Here is a 19320-nt window from a genome sequence, read left to right as displayed (position 1 = left end):
TTATTGATGTCATTTTTTCCCTTAATGCATTATTTCACCAAAGTAAAAAGCAAGTAGAAGAAATAAAACTTCTTCCTGCTTCTTAAGTTCTTATAGTAGAGACACAATTTTGTTATCTTTGGTTATGAGTAGTATTGCTGTCAGTAATTTAAACAGTAGTGGCATTTTCCTCTCAAAATGTAGGAAAAAAATGGTAGGATTAGAGAAGAGTCTGTTCTTGGGAGGAGGGGAGGGGGGAAAAGTACTGTTTAGCTTTTAAACAGCAGACCGGTCAAAGGTGCCTAGCACACAATACAGTTGCATCTTCAAGAAGCCTTCTTACTGAGTTTGTAACATAAAAGCTTCCACAATGGGTCAGAATCAAAGGTCCATCACGTTTTATTGTTCTGTGTTGGAGACTGTGAGTAGGAGGTGCTGGGAGGGAATAAAAGCACAGGGTGTTCATGCTCTGCCAAAGCACTCCGGTAGCCTCTGACTGCCTCCTCTGCAGGTCTGAGACTTAGAGCTGGAGCTGATACGTTTCTATTCAGTAGCTCTCAGTAGCCTGAGTGGAAGAAATAGGGCTGCTTACTTGAAGAGGTCTTGTCAGTTATAAAAAGTAGATGTAGGTATTAATGTTGTTTTCTGTCTAAACTAAAGACAGCTCTGAAGATAAGAGCGCATCAGGTTCTGAACACTCCAGTTACTGCGCATTGCAGTTTGTGCATGTTTGAGCTGACATTTAGCTGGAGCTACAGTTCACACCTGTCTATTCCATATGCAGTAGGAAGAGCTCTTTGTATGTATTGTGGCTGCTTTAATTTTTATTTATTTATTTAAATTATCTTCAAGGACTCATTATTGGGTCATGGTCTTGATGTGCTGCTAACCTGCTTCATCTGTATATTGTCCACACAATGAATGGAATATGTCCCTTGGCTTTTTGGTGCTTGTTTTCTTTTCAGCAGCCATTTCCCTGTGTACATCAGTTGCTGCTTGTATCTCCCTCTTCTCCTGAAAGACTCTGGTACCTTAGAGAGCTTACTGTGCTCTGTGTGGAAGGGTCACATTTTGCTGCTTACCTGAGCAAGCCTAACGTACTCTACAAACTCTCCATTGCAGAACCCCTTGAATACAGTTTTTGTGCACAACACTCTGACAGTAACTTGTGGAACGGATTAGTTTTCATAGGCTGTTTGAGAATTTGCAGTCAAATAGTTTGGGGTACATGTTCTCAAATAATATGTCTTGCTGATTTAACACTGCTGTTTTACCAAGCTGGCTGTTGTCAGTTCCATGCTAGATGGTGAAATGCTGGTAAGACCCGGTCTAGGATGACATCTCTGTTCAGAATTTGGAAGTGCAGTGGAAATGGAGTAACCAAACATCAGATTTTATGGTATCACAGTATCACCAAGGTTGGAAGAGACCTCATAGATCATCAAGTCCAACCAGGACAGCAAAAATAAACAAGAAAATATGGTACAGGTGGAAGTGTGAGATAAGATTAGTAGACTAATCCTCCTTGTGCTCATTTAGATGGGAAAATAGAATCTGCTGTCTGAATTTATTATTGCTTAAAGTTCTCTTAAACACTACTAATATTTTTGCTTTTTGGACAGATGCAGGCTGAGAGGCAAGATTTGTCTCTAGGCAGCAAACAAACCTGTTAAAAGCTGAGTGTCCTTTACTGTATACTAGGGATTTTGTGCACGCAGCTCTCTCCACATCTTGCATATGGTTCCCTTCCAGATCATTTTCCAAGCAACTATGTAGGGTGTAATAATTATTTGTAGAATTTTTGGACATGATTAAATATGATGTTAGGAGGAAGTTCTTCACAGAGAGAGTGATTTGGCCACTGGAATGGGCTGCCCAGGGAGGTGGTGGAGTCACCGTCCCTGGAGGTATTCAAGCAAAGACTGGATGAGGCACTTAGTGCCATGGAGTAGATGACTGGCCAGGGCTGGGTGCTAGGTTGGATTGGATGATGTTGGAGGTCTCTTCCAACCTGCTTGATTCTGTGATGGTTAAGCATTAGCTTATTATGGACTGACATAAATATCACGAGGAGAGACACATTTTCCATTTTTCACCTGGACCAAACTCAGTTGTGGGATTTTTTTGCTGTCATTGTGGTGATTTGTTTGTTTGCTTGGGTTTTTTCTAAGCAGTATAGGAAATCAACTAAGGTTTTTCAATGCTGTGCCAATAAAGTGGGTGTGTTTGGTTGGATATTTTGTTGTTGTTGTTTGTAAACAGTATAGGAAATCAACTAAGGTTTCTCAGTGCCGTGCCAATAAAATTGGTCATTAAAATTCTCTCTGTAGATTATATAATCTCTTCAACCTACTGAAAATGCCTGACACCTTGTTTCAGCATCTTTTCCCTGCTGTGTTTTGGAGGGCTGAATATGTAAAGAGTATTTACGACTTGAGCTGAGGTGATTTAAGCTAGGAACTAATTAGTCATATACTCTTGTCTTGTTACATGTTGGCTGGGGAACAGTGAGAAAATAAACTGGCACTAATTTCCTAAGGGTATATCAGGCAACCTGCTCTTTTTAGAGCATTGAAATTCTTCTTCACTAAGCTAATGAGAGAAGTGTCAACTTGCAAGAGGCAGTGGGCTTCTAGGGTGTTTTCATCAACTTGGAGACATTTTGGTCAACCCTTTCCTGTGAGGAACTGGTTGGAGCTGCAGCAGAATAAAGAAAAGGCAGTAAAATAGTTTTTCTTACTTTAAGACTTAGAGAAATGAGCAAAACCCTGGGAGAACCAAAGCCTAGATTTTACTTCCCACAGTGACTGTGTCTGTTGTCCAGTGATTCTTGAAGATATATTATAGTTCTAGAATGGGGACCAGATCCCTAAGTTATTGTGGGACTTTATTCTGGAATGAGTTTGAATTCTTCACACTGAAGAGGGCACAGAACTCTTAAATGCATTTGAACTGCAAGATCAGTCTACTGTGTGATATTTAGCTTAGCTGCAGCTCAGCTTGGGACCGTTCCACTTCTTGGCTCTTGCACATACCTACCAGAGAATGGTGCTTAGCTGTGGCACTGCTTGGTGCTGCTTATCCTTAGGACCAGGGTTGAACCCTTGGACATATTTGTCAGTACAGCTGTTGCTTAAGTCTCCTACTTTCTGGCAAACCATTGAAGTACTGTCCAGTTGCAGAAAATGTGGGAACAACTACCAACTTAACACCTTCTGCCAAAATTTTTAGGGGGAAAAAAAAAAGAGAGATGATTATTTGGAATTCAGGAGCAGCATAAAGGGCCTTGTGCAGACTTGTATGTCAGACTGTGAGTGCCAGTCTTGGCATCATCATTAAGCCCTAAAATTTGGGGCAAAAATACCTATAATTGTTTTTTTCTTTTGCTGTTTCCTAATTGTTGCTGTAGGTGATTCTCTGGCTGCTATAAATCTAGTCCTAAATGTGTAACCTCTCCCCTGGGTTCTGTGAGTCATGTCAGAATCTGGTGGTTCTCAGTTGTGTCAGATGAGCAGTATGCTGGGAAAGAACTGCATTTGAGTTCAAAACTAGAGTCTCTGCTGACTGAAAGAAGAGCTGCTTTATATACAGGAGGAGTTTTAGTTGCCTCTGTTAATTTGGACCAGCTTGCTCCTCAGAGTCTCCTTCCCTGATTCCAGCTTTAGTCTTCTGAACTCAGACTCATTATGTTGCTGGAGATGGTTAACTGTAGACTGAGTTGTCTTGGATGTAACATGACAAGGTGCAGATCTACAAAAGGCTTTTTGGAGTTGCATTGTGTTCATGGACTGTGTGCTTTCTACATCTCATTTCTGAGGAAAGCACAAGTACAAGAAACAGTTCCAGAGCTTGGTGTAAATTTATGGAAAGATAGTGTTAGCATACTCCACTAATCCTCTTCATCCTCACACACACACTGCTGTCCCTGCCAGGCAGCAAAAGTGGTGTTATCTTCAGCAACAGTAATGAGAAAACATCATTCTGCCTGAGTTTATCATAGGTTCACAAGCCATAATACTTGTGAACTCATTTTCATGGCCCAGATATTCTCTTTAAAAAACCCACACTTTGAGTTTGTCACCAGTGTACAGCTCATTTTTTCAGCCTCACAGACTTTGGATGTTGTGTCTTTTTCTGTGTAACCACTGCTGTCTTGATGCTCACTAATTTCCAGTCTGCAAACTAGATTTCACTTCTAATCTCCATGAGAAAGTACACAGAGAGTGCCCTGCAATGTGATTCACACTTGTCCTGCAGAAGACAAACAGATGAGACAGGCAGGGCCTTGTAAGAGACCAGTGAGTGAAATAGTCAGATGCTTTAGTTCAGGTGAAATTCAGAGCAAGAAAGATTTCTTAAACCTTTTGCCAGGTTTGGCAGGCTTACAGCCAGAATGCAATAAATCAATGATGGTAGCTGGAATTAAGGTCCTTGCACTTGAATACCATAGATCTCAACAAAGGCAGTTGTGGTTAAATCAACTACAAAAGAAAAAAGTCAAAGAATATTAGTGACATGTAAATTGTCCAGGTACCCATCTCTTGAGGAGGAGTAGAGCCTAATGAGTAAACTGATAGTTCTCAAGCACAGTAGAACCTATTTCCTGAGTACAATCAACCTTACCACAGCGGAGCTATGATTTAAACTTTAACATAAGGACATGAAACATTTTAAAAGTATCTGGAAACTAAGACTTCTTTTCTCTTTTTTAGGTGATACTGTCACTATTGGAGATGTGTCTTTTAAACTCAAAACACCGAAGAATCCAGAACTTGTTCCACAAAACTACAGTAAGAGAGTGCTTTCCTTCTGAACTAGTTTCTAGGCTTTATTCAAAGTGCTTTAATTCATTCATCACTCCACTGACTTCACTGAAATAATCTAAGAGATGTGTTTTGAACAAAAACATGCCATTTGGGGAAGGCTGTCTTTGCTGAGTTCTTTGCTGTGTCTCTGCTTCAGCTGGTTGTGTCTTACCTTTGTATGTATCTTGTGCCATCGGTCAGTGGGACAGTAAAAGGTTAATGTGTGTATATTTCCATTTGTTTTCAAGAGAAGTCTCATACCACAATTTAAACATCATACATCATATGATTAGGAGTTTTATGCTGGATGACAGATGTATGGTGATTTTGTACTGTGATATTTAGTATTCCCAGGTTGTCTCATTGTTGTCAGCAAGCACACACCTACAGCTCTGTGGCTGGGAGAGCAGCCTGGCAGAAAGGGACATGGGAGTACTGGTAGATAGTAGGCTGAAGATGAGGCAGCAGTGTGCCCAGGTGGGCAGCAGAGCCAGTGGCATCCTGGCCTGCATCAGGAACAGTGTGGCCAGTAGGACGAGGGAGGTTATTCTTCCCCCTGTACTCAGCACTGCTCAGGCCATACCTTGAGTGCTGTGTCCAGTGCTGGGCTCCTCAATTCAAGAGAGATGTTGAGGTGCTGGAAGGTGTCCAGACAAGGGCAACAAGGCTGGTGAAGGGACTGGAACACAAAGCCTATGAGGAGAGGCTGAGGGAGCTGGGGGTGTTTAGCCTGGAGAAGAGGAGGCTCAGGGGGGACCTCATTGCTGTCTACAACTACCTGAAGGGAGGCTGTAGCCAGGTGGGGTTGGTCTCTTCTCTCAGGCAACCAGCAACAGAACAAGGGGACACAGTCTCAAGTTGTGGTGGGGGTGTGTCTAGGCTGGATGTTAGGAGGAAGTTGTTGGCAGAGAGAGTGATTGGCATTGGAATGGGCTGCCCAGGGAGGTGGTGAAGGCACCCTCCCTGGAGGTGTTCAAGCAGAGCCTGGATGAGGCACTTAGTGCCATGGTCTAGTTGAGTGGCTAGGGCTGGGTGCTAGGTTGGACTGGATTATCTTGGAGGTCTCTTCCAACCTGCTTGGTTCTATGATTCTTTGAAAATTCCTATTTTGGGTGGTTTTCTCTTTGCAGTCTGTCACAATATGTGTGGAAATAAAAATTAAAAGGTGGTTGTTGTTTTTTTTTTTCATATCCCCCTCTCCTCTGTATAATAGAGGAAAGAGAAAGAGACAGACTTAGCCCAGTGGGCTTTTTATTACTTGCATAACTGAAATGAAAAAGCAGAAAAATAAGTGTGAAGTGATGCAGCCAAGTTGACATCTCAGACAAGTAAGATGGACTTGTGGTCATGGAATTGATCTTCTAGAAGATGAGCTAGAGAATACTGAGCCAAATATTGTTCTCATAACAAGCAGGCAAACAAACAAACAGTTTTCACAAGAGTTGGTGGTGTATCAAATACATGCCAAGAAGACTGCTAGGGTGCTGAGGTTGTTTTTGTGGAGTTTTTTCCCCTTAATTCTTTTTATCCTCTTAGAAGGGAATAATAGCAACCGTAGACTTGCCACTGCAGTTGGCAAGTCAGTCCTGGATGATAAATACTGAGGATAGAAGGGATCTTAGAGATGTACAGGGAGTGCTACTGATATCAGGAAGGGCAGGTTGTGTTCTTAGACAGTAGTAGCTCTGTTAATCATACAAGCTTTCAATGGCCCTACTTGAACAGGAGGGTTGGACAAAGTGACATCCTTCCAGCCTCGACTGTTCTGGGTTTCTGTGATTCCTGCTATTGTAGTAACAGTGGGTCAGGAGACCTGTGTTGCTATTAACATGTTTAAATTGCTATTTCTTAATCTATTCAGACATGGAACATTTCTTCTGAAGTGTTTGTTCTTTGAGAAGTGTAGTAGCAATTCAGAGTCACAGAATAGTTTGGATTAGAAGGAACCTTTAAAGTCTTCTCTGCAATAGGAAGGGACAGCTTCAACGAGATAAGGTTGCTCTGAGAGCAACATAGGAAGATCTTCTATGCTTTCAGTCTTTGACTAGTGTGAAGTCTGCTGGTAGATCCGTATCTGGATTGGTGGGGTGCTCAAGTTCTGTGTCCCTGTGTCACTTTTCTACCAGGTGACATAGGTACCAAAATACTCAATGCCATGTGTCACTCCTTTTTCTTATGGGGTCACTCACCAGGAAAGAGTTTTTGTTTTGGTCTGTCATGACATATTCCATACTTAATGAGTTCCCTGGGGATGTGCCCAAACAGTTGAGAAGTGCTGCTCTGTATTACTACTTTTTAGAGATTCCCAGATGATAGCTCTTTGCTTTTCATCATCATCTATGTATGATTATTTTAGCATTTTGATCAAGAAGTAAGGACAGCAATTGTCTTTTTAATCACTCAAGTGGTTCATTGCCCTTACTTACATTTGTTTGCAGATTGGTTTGCTATCTGGTTTTCTGTGCTGTACCAAATAGTTTAATTTTAACAATTCTGCTCTGACTTCCACTCTTCCATACTATGCCAGTCTCTATTACATGTTTTGGTCAATGTGCACTTTTCAGTGAGATAAATGCTAGCTCAGACTTGCTATAACAGCATCTCTTGTCAGTTGTTCAGGCTGAGAGATGATGTGAAACATGAAAACATTAGGTACAATCAAGGAATATGATCTTTTTCTAGTAAGAGGTTATAAGAAGTAAAAAGTGGTTGAAAACTAATCTGATAAACAAGGTGTTAGATATGTAACTGTGTGAATCCTAGATAAATTCTGATACTACAACTAAAACCAACATTTATTTGCACACATTGGGTATATTATTAGGTTTTAATGTTCCTTTGTTATCATTGTTGGTTTTTTTTGTAGTTAACCATTGCTGTAAGTAGCCTATGTCATGCTTGGAATACCGTTGTTCATCACTATTCATGTACTTACAGTAGGCTTAAGGCACAAAAATTGCCTTGTAAATGTTAGTTAAAATTGACTGAAATAGAACACTTGTATTTAATAGCAGAAATTCAGTTTCAAATACTAGAGTGCAATTTATTTTACCTCTTTAAATGTAGGATTTTTTTTTTGTTATTAGTGCTTAAGTTCTATGCTTATGTTACTATGGAGAACAAAGTTACATTCCTGTAATGAGATTAGGTAGATTGTATTGGCTTCATGTCAATTATCTCATCATTGTGAGGCATTTAGAGAGTATGTACATTACTTAGTGCATTTTTTTTCTTTCAAAAAGAATGCTTTTTATTTTGCTGCATGAATGACTGCTGTACATGCAAGATGTTCTGATGTAAAACAGGTGAACACAATTGCATAATCTCTACTGAACTATAACATTGAAATGTTCTGTATTTTGAAATTTTATTACAACTAATACTGCATTTATAATGACCAAAGTACTTAGCTTAGTTCTTTTAAACTAAGACTAGAAATAATGTGGTTGTCTACTTAAGTGGAAAATAGCCCTGAAAATGTCTCAGTTGTAATGTTTGCAGGGCAGTAAGAACTAAGAGGAGGGAGTTGGTTGCAGCTGATGTGCTAGTATTGCACATGATACTGTTTTCTAGATGTAGAACAGAATGATTGTGCTTTTAAAGCAGCCATATTGAAAGCACACATCTATAATTTACAGTACATTTTAGGGAGGTTCTAACTTACTCTATGTTGCAAAGCACCTGTTTTAGCTCAGATGTTGCAACACCCCTGATTTGCTTGCCACAGGAAACGTGGTCAAGGCCCTCAGGTAGATCAGTGTGATCAAAGGCAACACCACATGGACTCCAGATGATTCAATGTGTATTATGCCTGAGACCTTTATTGATCATTTCACCTCTCAATATATCCCTCAGGGCCACAAGGCACATGCCTACATATTAGCATAATTAGTCAAGGACAACCCACTCCATCAGCATAAACCACACCTTGTTTTCCTCATTAACCAGGTGTCCATTATCTATTCCTTCTGAGATAAGTTAGCCAGCATCTGGTGGGAACCAAAGTCAGCATCCACCTGTTATTATCCTTCTTCACTCCCTTCCCACATCCTTCTTCACTTTGCATTCCCACAACTCTAAACTCCATATTCCTGACTTAAAAATAGCCTTCAAAACATGGAGGGATAAAAAGGTAACACATTAAGGGATGTAAATATGTTAACTACCTCCAAAATCCTGACATCTGTTATTTTGTCATGTCATCAATGCCAAAATATTTCATTCTTTCTGTTACCAAATTAAACTGATCTTTAGCTTCTTTATTGAACCTCGTTGCACTTTCCAGAAGTGGAGAGGATAGGTACTGCTGTTTTGCTTAGGGTTTTGTGTCTTTGCTTTTCAGGATTTAAGGCACGTACCCAGGAAGTTCAGTATGAAATAGCCCATTTTGTGTGTTAATGTAATGTGATATAATATATCAATTTGTTTTGCTGTTGCTGGCAAGTGCCTTTTTCATCCTTTGTGTTGAACAGAATGTTTGTGCTTTTAAAGCAGCCATATTGAAAGCACACATCTATAATTTACAGTACATTTTAGGGATGTGCTAACTTCCTCTAAACTCCATATTCCTGACTTAAAAATAGCATTCAAAACCTGGAGGAAAAAAAAGGTAACACATTAAGGGATGTAAATATGTTAACTACCTCCAAAATCCTGACATCTGTAATTTTGTCATGTCATCAATGCCAAAATCATAGAATCATAGAATCAACCAGGTTGGAAGAGACCTCCAAGATCATCCAGTCCAACCTATCACCCAGCCCTAACCAATCAACTAGACCATGGCACTAAGTGCCTCATATTTCATTCTTTCTGTTACCAAATTAAACTGATCTTTAGCTTCTTTATTGAACCTCGTTGCACTTTCCAGACGTGGAGAGGATAGGTACTGCTGTTTTGCTTAGGGTTTTGTGTCTTTGCTTTTCAGGATTTAAGGCAGGTACCCAGGAAGTTCAGTATGAAATAGCCCATTTTGTGTGTTAATATAATATATCAATTTGTTTTGCTGCTGTTGGCAAGTGGCTTTTTCTTGGAAGGTGATAATTGAAGGTACCTAAAATCCGAGTAGCTTTTATAAGTGACAAGTGAAAATGAGTCATGCACAAGGGGAATTTTTTTTAATGGGATTTCTGTCATAACTGTCTGGCACATTCTAAAAAGAGGGCACTTATTTTTGCACATTCTTTTAGCGGTAAAAATAAAACCTACATTAAAGAAAAAAAAATCTCACCATGCCTGAAACACAAGATCATTTCCTTAATTATACTTGGGAGGAACTTTGTACAGCTCTCTGTGGCAATTTAGGTAAAAACTGAATTGTGAGAATGCACTTTTTTTTTTTAATGTTGGGTTCATGTCAGTGTGCTGCTTTCATTAATGGGCTCTGAATACTTTATGAAAATGGCAATCAGCCACAGGCTGATTACCATTGGTAATAGGGTAATAAGAGATGAGGAGAAAGGCTTGATACAAGCAACTTCCAAATCCAGTTTATTACACCCCAAGCATGGGCTTACATACTTTCTATCAGAAGGCTGCATAACAGGCTTACAAATCATGTTAGACTCTACTTGGTTACATACATTTGCTTTAGGACTGCGTTAAGATTACACACCAATTAGCATAGACATTCTTCATATTCTCTCAACAAAACTTATATTGTGCCTGAGCAGAGATAGGAGAAAAAACCACAGACTCCAGCCTTACATTTGTTTATATTTGTTACACCATTCTCTAAGGTCATTCCAACCTTCCACTTCATCTCTATTCAGCACTTACTGAACTCGTGCGCTCTCTCCTGTCCATGGCTTGTGCTCCACTATATAATATTCCAGTAGCTGTGCCACAGTCAGACAATTCTATCAAATCACTACAGTCAATATTACTATATCCAACACATTTGATATTCCATGACAAAGCAATTCCCAGCATAGGTCTTCCAGGACGCTTTATTCAGTGATGGCAGATTCTTGTGAAGGCAGAAAAGGGGATGTTGTCTTGCAACACTACATCAGTTCTCTTTCTTTCTGAAGGTGCAAGTGAAGGTTTGTGAGTGCAGTAATGAAATGTAGAAGCAGTACTGAAACAACTTTTGTGCTTGAGAGGGAATTGTTTTAATGTTGAGGAAATGGGGATTATTTCTCTGTAGCTTGCTCAGTGGTGCTGTCAGTTCCTGCTCTCTTCACCTGAAAGATCAGTATTACCTCAACAGTAAAACGTGTGTGTGTCTTTCTCCCAGAATGGTACGCACCATGTGCTGAAAGAGGGACAAGTGGTGGTGTGTTCAATTATTGCTCGCAGCAGGTTTGTGTTTGCACTGAGATGTTTGTTACTCTTCATGTTAACTGTAAGTCTTCTAAGAAAAGGTGCCTGTTGTCAAAGATAGTGTTTATTTCAGCAGTTTGAGTTTCGTGTAGGCTTGCAACTGATCTGCTACTCGACTGTTAGCACCTAATCTGATCTGCTACTTGAATGTTAGCACCTAATCCAGAATCCAAAACGTTGGGAGTTTTGTCTGTAGAGCTCTGAATGGAGTACTGTGTCCAGTTCTGCGCCCCTCAATTCAAGAGAGATGTTGAGGTGCTGGAACATGTCCAGAGAAGGGCAACAAAGCTGGTGAGGGGCCTGGAGCACAAAGCCTATGAGGAGAGGTTGAGGGAGCTGGGCCTGTTTAGCCTGGAGAAGAGGAGGCTCAGGAGTGATCTTATTACTGTCTACAATTACCTGAAGGGACATTGTAGCCAGGTGGGGGGTGGCCTCTTCTGCCAGGCAACCAGCAATAGAACAAGGGGACACAGTCTCAAGTTGTGCCAGGGTAGGTATAGGCTGGATATTAGGAAGAAGTTCTTCACAGAGAGAGTGATTGGCATTGGAATGGGCTGCCCAGGGAGGTGGTGGAGGCACCGTCCCTGGGGGTCTTCAAGAAAAGCCTGACTGAGGCACTTAGTGCCATGGTCTAGTTGATTGGCTAGGGCTGGGTGCTAGGTTGGACTGGATGATCTTGGAGGTCTCTTCCAACCTGGTTGATTCTATGATTTTATACCCGTTATCCTCATTTTGTCTGTACTAAGAATGAGGCACAGGGAGACATGGGGACACTGAAATGTGCAGTGAAGGTTTGGATGAAGCTTGGGAAGCTGTCTGCACCATTCCTTGTGCCTCAGAGCATGGTCGTTTGAAATCCAAACCATTCCTGAGAGATGTTTGTCCTGTTCTTAACACGTGCTGGTGAACTTGATTCCAGAACCTCTCTGCACACTTTGCTCCAGTAATTAACAGTTCTTTTGTGAAAGCAGCCCTTTCTGATTTCTCATTTGAATAATTTGTGACATACTTTTAGTCCCCTGGGGTTGGTTCTGTCTAGCATAACCGTGATGTGCAGATGACTTTTTTTCTTCACTGTGATTCTATCTTGCATATTGAAAAACAGTTTTTAAGGTGATAATTTATTTTCTTAACTGAATTCCAGTTTTGCTTGAGAATTCTTCTTGGTCTTTTCTAGACTCTCTCAAATTTTTTGGTGCTGAACTAAGCAGTTGGGCTGAAAAGTCCTTGTATCATAGAATCAACCAGGTTGGAAGAGACCTCCAAGATCACCCAGTCCAACCTAGCACCCAGCCCTAGCCACTCAACCAGACCATGGCACTAAGTGCCTCATCCAGGCTTTTCTTGAACACCTCCAGGAATGGTGCCTCCACCACCTCCCTGGGCAGCCCATTCCAATGCCAATCACTCTCTCTGCCAACAACTTCCTCCTAACATCCAGCCTAGACTTCCCCCAGCACAACTTGAGACTGTGTCCTCTTGTTCTATTGTAGTTGGAGTGTGAGCTACAGTGAACTGCTCTGCCTATGTATTTCCTTATGAGTTATACATCCAGCTAAGAATAGTTTCATTTGTTCAGTGTTTGTGTCACAAGGAGAAACTTAGGCTTCTGAATCCTTTTCAGGGTTCCTTCCAGAAAGCTATTTGGTTTTATGTGGTTCCTTTCTTTATTTTTTTTCCTTTATACTTACATGGAGGGCTGTGATTTATCCATGTTGCACTTCTATCTTCCTGTGAAGCAATTGACTCAAAAAAAAAAAGATGATAAATGAGTTTGTAGTCTCATCCAAGAGGTAACTTCCTCCTTTTTAAGGCCCTGCAAAGACTCACAACTTGTTTCCTTACCACTGCAAGTACAATTTTTTTTGAATGAAGACTGTTTAAGTGGAAAATTTATGAGGAAAACCAGTATTCTAACTGTCTGTGATGTAACCACACTGTGAGGATTTAAAAACTCTTTGGGCTCTGTGCTTTATCATGAAGTAGTAAGAGCAGCAATGTTTTACTTGCAAAGTGCTAAATGAAAGTGGCTGAAAGCAGATCACGTGGGCTTGCTTTCCTCTTGACCATTCTGCCTCCTTCACCATCCTGGGTAACTCACACCTTTCATTGTCCCCAAGCCTGAGCAAGTTGGGAAAAGTCTCATCTCTTTCCCCTTCTCCTCCTCCCCCCCAAAAAAAATGTTTTCCATTTTTGAAATGTGTTTGCTTCAGACAAACATCTCCCTCCTTGTCTCATCCTTCCTCAGACGTGTCTTATGCTAGCTGTATCTTGTACTGGTTGTACTGAAAACTGCTGTGGAGAGCTAAAGGTCCTCATTGATAACTGAACAAGAGGAAGATCTTCCTCTATTGAAATCTTGCGTTCCCTGGTAAAAGAAGCTGTTCTCAGACTCTGAACATGCACTGTAGCAAAGATTCAGGGTATGCAGTGGTCTTCAACTTCATTCTGTTGAAAATTACATATATTGATGTCTTCCTTGTGCCTGTTGGTTATTATGTGATTGACCAAACCAGAGTCATACAAGGACACAAGCTTTAATGTTTTTTGTACCACTTCTGGCATTGATTTCCTTGGGAACCAGTTCATTTAACTGTCTGTCTGTGAACAGTAGGAAGAGGTAGGTGTCTCCTTCATTTAGGGGATCTCTTCTGTAGGTGGGACATGAGGACTTGGCAAAAGATACTGTCTGCCATCTCCAGTGAGTCTTATGGCTTCAGTGAGTGTAGCCTGTGCCAAGAACTCAAGCATGAGTGAACTGGAGAATATGTGGGACTGGGATAGCCATTTCAGTCTTGGTTTTATCAAAAGCTGATTTATGGATCAACTGAGCAGCTGCTGCATTCGCTTCAAAATCCATCTGTGACATTTTCTTCTTGTCTTATTTGGGGATTTCACCATTCAGCTTCTCGATTTATAAAATGTTTGCACAGATTCTGCTAGGTGTTGTCCTGCTTAGCACATGTTACAAAGCAATAGAATGCAGTTGCTTTTGCTGGCCATCCTTGAGGCACAGCAATAGCACTGATTATTCTCCTGCATGTGCCAGATGGCGTCTTTGAGGATACACTGTAGAGGCTTCCTACACACCATCCTGCAGATAGAAGAATACAGGACCAGCTACTCAACAACTGCAAGGCTGCAGAGTGCCACTAAACAGATTGTGCAAACCCAGTTTGCATTAGATGCTGTCTGACTCATGGGATAATTAATAAAAATTGCTGTAATATACATGCTCATGCTTTTTTCAGCTAATTTGCTCTGCCTTCTAAATGTCACAGAAAATTGTATGGTGCAGGGAGTAAAGTTAATATACAGCACTTGAACAGGGAGAAATTTTGTCAAGTCATGTTAAAGAAAAGTGTGAAAGCTTTGCAATGCAAATACCATGGTGCAAGTAGTCTAAATATGTAGAAATAATGTGCCAGATACTGTGTATTTGCACATGAAGTTACTTTTGAAAAGCATCCTATGCTTTTCACAGTATCACCAAGGTTGGAAGAGACCTCACAGATCATCAAGTCCAACCCTTTACCACAGAGCTCAAGGCCAGACCATGGCACCAAGTGCCACGTCCAATCCTGCCTTGAACAGCCCCAGGGATGGCGACTCCACCACCTCCCTGGGCAGCCCATTCCAGTGTCCAGTGACTCTCTCAGTGAAGAACTTTCTCCTCACCTCCAGCCTAAATCTCCCCTGGCGCAGCCTGAGGCTGTGTCCTCTCGTTCTGGTGCTGGCCACCTGAGAGAAGAGAGCAACCTCCTCCTGGCCACAACCTCCCCTCAGGTAGTTGTAGACAGCAATAAGGTCACCCCTGAGCCTCCTCTTCTCCAGGCTAACCAATCCCAGCTCCCTCAGCCTCTCCTCGTAGGGCTGTGCTCAAGGCCTCTCCCCAGCCTCGTTGCCCTTCTCTGGACACGCTCAAGCATCTCAATGTCCCTCCTAAACTGGGGGGCCCAGAACTGAACACAGCACTCAAGGTGTGGTCTAACCAGTGCAGAGTACAGGGGCAGAATGACCTCCCTGCTCCTGCTGACCACACCATTCCTGATGCAGGCCAGGATGCCACTGGCTCTCTTGGCCACCTGGGCACACTGCTGGCTCATGTTCAGGTGGGTATTAATCAGCACCCCCAGATCCCTCTCTGTTTGGCTGCTCTCTTTTGAAACAGACAATTTATGCAGCACAGACTGCATGTACCAATAAAGCTTCATATTCTTCTGATTTTAGAAGGACATAACTGGGAAACTGAAGTAGGCTTTATATCTGCAGCACTGTACAGATGTTATGTATTTGAACAGAAGGAGCTGACAAGTGAGAGCTGCTGTCATGACAGCTCACCTCAGGGAAGGCTTGCTGAATTGTCAGCATTATTGTTACAGTCCTCCTTTGACTTGAGTTTGCAGATGGTCAGTGTGCTGACTTGGTGACTAAAGACAGCTGTTGTAGCTGATCCGGCTGTAGTCTGTGTGTGAGGGGAATGATGTGAAGGGTGAGGCAGTCAAAGTGTAGGAAGCGTATCTGTAAGGAATTGTCTTTCGTGTCTGTGCTAGTTTGAAGCTAGCTAGAATGCTTTGGTGAGAAGAACTACAGGCTGTGAAAAGGAAAACAGAATGATGTCTACTTCACTCATAGGCTTGCTGAGAGATACAGGAACAAGAATCGAAACGTAGATAAGGCACTTCTGCTGGGGAGCTCGGAGCTGCATGTTTTTTCTTGCTCTAGCCTCTCTGCCATCTCTCTGACTAATCCACTTTGGTTCCTAACCCCCTGGCCGAACCTCCATTCTTCCTTGGCACTGGGGTAAGGTTGAGAGGTGGGAGGAGAAGGTGGGAGGGCAGTTGGGAGCCCCTCCTGGGGACTCAGGTTTCTGGGAGGGCTGTTGTGTTTCTGTATTACCTTTTACCTTGTCTATTTCTGTATGTAACTGTATATACTGTAAATATCTGCTTGTATATTGTACTAAGCTATAAGTAATAAGCTTCATCCAATTTCCAGAGCCAGCTGAGTCTAGTCTGCATGATTTCTAAAGTGTGGGGAACACCCAAACCATCACACTTTTCAAGATCCAACTTTTAGAACTGAAACCAAGCGTTTCACCTAACATCTAGTCACACTGGACATGAATAGAACTCTGCTTTGAATGTTTTGAGACAATAATTGACCTCATTTATATAACACAGTCAAATATCTACATAAAGATAAGAAAACAGCACAAAACCATTTCTACTTAGCAACTAGGTTTGAGAATACCACAGAAATACATCTAAAGGAATTACAGACTTTAAGGAGCAAGAGAGTAACTAAAATGCATGAATCTGCTAAAATGCATGAACAGCTATCTTGCACCTTAGCAACTGAGCAAGGAGCTCTGGAACTTCCACCAAACCCAGCACTCCTACCTGGAAAGGCAGGCTTTATTAACAACATAGTCTGGGTGATTCCCAAAGTGTGTGGGGGGATGAGGAACACCCAAGCCATTACAATGTCATTTTCTCTAAAAGAAAACAAAAAGACTTTAGGAATTATAGGAGACTCTTAAAATACTGAAAATATTGCAGAGTAGACTTGTTTAAACATATTAGTGAGAATTTAAATGCCCTGCAATTCCTTAAGGTTGGCAGGGAGATCATGTTTCTAAGATTTTAAATTTCTCATAACACTCATGTTCTCTTTTACTTGGCAATTTGTCTAGCCAGTGCTTCTGAATGTTCTTAAATCCTGTTTCTATTTATGGTACTGCTTTTATGTCTGACCTGAGGGGTTTGGATTTTTTTTTTTTTTTTGTGAGACCACCCTAAAAATATATTTCAAAAAATATATCTGCGTGTATTAATTTGCAGAGGGACCTGGACAGGCTGGATGGGTGGGCAGAGGCCAATGAGATGTGATTGAACAGGGCCAAGTGCAGGGTTCTGCACTTTGGCCACAACAACCCCAAGCAGCAGTGTTAAAGGCTGGGTACAGAGAGCAGCCAGGAAGAAAGGGACCTGGGGGTACTGGTGGATAGTAGGCTGAAGATGAGGCAGCAGTGTGCCCAGGTGGCCAAGAGAGCCAATGGCATCCTGGCCTGGATCAGGAACAGTGTGGCCAGTAGGACAAGGGAGGTTATTCTACCCCTGTGCTCAGCACTGGTCAGGCCACACCTTGAGTGCTGTGTCCAGTTCTGGGCCCCTCAATTCAAGAGAGATGTTGAGGTGCTGGAAGGTGTCCAGAGAAGGACAACGAGGCTGGTGAGAGGCCTGGAACACAAAGCCTATGAGGAGAGGCTGAGGGAGCTGGGGGTGTTTAGTCTGGAGAAGAGGAGGCTCAGGGTGGACCTCATTGCTGTCCACAAGTACCTGAAGGGAGGTTGTAGCCAGGTGGGGGTTGGTCTCTTCTCCCAGACAACCAGCAACAGAACAAGGGGGCACAGTCTCAAGTTGTGCTGGGGGAAGTCTAGGCTGGATGTTAGGAGGAAGTTGTTGTCAGAGAGTGATTGGCATTGGAATGGGCTGCCCAGGGAGGTGATGGAGTCGCCATCCCTGGAGGTGTTCAAGCAAAGCCTGGCTGAGGCACTTAGTGCCATGGTCTAGTTGAGTGGCTAGGGCTGGGTGCTAGGTTGGACTGTCTGATCTTGGAGGTCTCTTCCAACCTGCTTGATTCTATGATTTAAGTTCAATACTCTTAATATAAACTGTTTGTGGCATTCCCTGCTTTTCAAATGTCCAGCTTCAAAGCAGCACATCTTTATGTGGTTGTTTTATTTTGAAAGATAGGACCAAAAAAGTGTGTGAATGGCCAAGTACCTAACACTTTTCAAAATAATGTGTTCTTGTCTTTGTGTTTCAAAGTGACTGATTCTTTGGCCCAGGCTGTAGTCCACCACTTAAGATGGATAATGCAGAAAGATCTTCTTGGCCAAGATGTCTTTCTCATTGGTCCTCCTGGGCCTCTCCGACGATCTATTGCTATGCAATATCTGGTAAGTATGTTTGTTTAAATACTTGGAGGCATAGTCATTGATGTCAGTTAGTCATTCCTCTACTAATCAAATGGTAAAAGAGAAAATCTGACAGTAAGCTCCCTAGGAGATAATTTTTTCCATAAGTGTGCTCTCCAAAGTTCATTTTTTTCTTAATGGATGGATAGAAAGTGCAGACATTTTAACAGAAAATTTCTTGCCCAAACTCCAGGGGAGAAAAAGAAAAGAGTTGGAAAACTGTGTTACCATATGCTATCACAAATGGAGAAACAGTTTGTTCTAGGCATTATTTATGTTGAAGATGAAGATATCTGCCTACTGTTACAGACAACAAATCGTTTTTGCTTCGCTGTATAAAAAAAGAAATGAAGAAAAGGATTTGGGAGAGAAGTGTTTTAAGTAACATTTGGGAAGTGTTATTGTGAATGATTAGAAAGAGTAGATGCGTATGTGATCCTCTCTTGGAATGTGGGAAGGACTTGCCTACGTCCATCTGCATGAACCATGACAGCATGACATGCAAAATTCATTCCACATTTAGATGATAAGTGCCCTTAAATGATAATGAAGAGCAGGTTGTCTGCCCTGAAAGGTGATGTGGGTAAGAATTTGTCTGCCATGAGCTCTGTGTAGAATCTGTCTGGGTAGAAGGATACAAATGTAGGTGTATAAAAAATTGTCATAAGAATGAAACATTCCAATAAAACAAGGGGGGACAGTCTCAAGTTGTGCTGGGGGAGGTCTAGGCTGGATGTGAGGAGGAAGTTGTTGGCAGAGAGAGTGATTGGCATTGGAATGGGCTGCCCAGGGAGGTGGTGGAGGCACCGTCCCTGGAGGTGTTGAAGAAAAGCCTGGCTGAGGCACTTAGTGCCATGGTCTGGTTGACTGGCTAGGGCTGGGTGCTAGGTTGGACTGGGTGATCTTGGAGGTCATAAGAATGAAGCATTCCTATAAAAATCAGAAGATACTGATTCAAAGCCTAGCTCTTACAGGTAAAGCATACAAGGATAATCATTGAAGAAAACTTTCCAACATTTCCCCATGTGTTTTTTTTTTTTTTTCCTTTAATGATAATAAATTATAATTGTATCTGTCTGCAGCATAAAGAAGTTGATGGCTTTGTAACCAAAAGGCATTGAAAAAGTGAAGAGGAAATAATTTTCTTGGTTTTTTTTATCTTTGCTTGTTGGTTAGTTTTGTCATACTGCATCACACAGTATCACAGTATTATCAGGGTTGGAAGAGACC

At 41.8% G+C, this 19320-nt stretch overlaps 1 protein-coding gene across 4 annotated transcripts in view; it reads left to right on the top strand.

Annotated features, from left to right (window-relative positions):
- Positions 1-19320, top strand: part of VWA8 (von Willebrand factor A domain containing 8) — a 195399-nt gene that overhangs the window by 6591 nt on the left and 169488 nt on the right. For all 4 annotated transcript variants that reach the window (XM_064174552.1, XM_064174543.1, XM_064174534.1 and 1 more), the window contains exons 2-3: positions 4692-4769; positions 17942-18072. In XM_064174552.1, coding sequence (XP_064030622.1) covers positions 4692-4769; positions 17942-18072 — 209 coding nt within the window. The remainder of the gene's footprint in view (positions 1-4691; positions 4770-17941; positions 18073-19320) is intronic.

Source organism: Pogoniulus pusillus, chromosome 3 (assembly GCF_015220805.1).
Source record: "Pogoniulus pusillus isolate bPogPus1 chromosome 3, bPogPus1.pri, whole genome shotgun sequence".
Classification (NCBI taxonomy): Eukaryota; Metazoa; Chordata; class Aves; order Piciformes; family Lybiidae; genus Pogoniulus; species Pogoniulus pusillus.
Note: the sequence above shows the minus strand (reverse complement) of the source record. Positions and strands in the feature narration are given on the sequence as shown.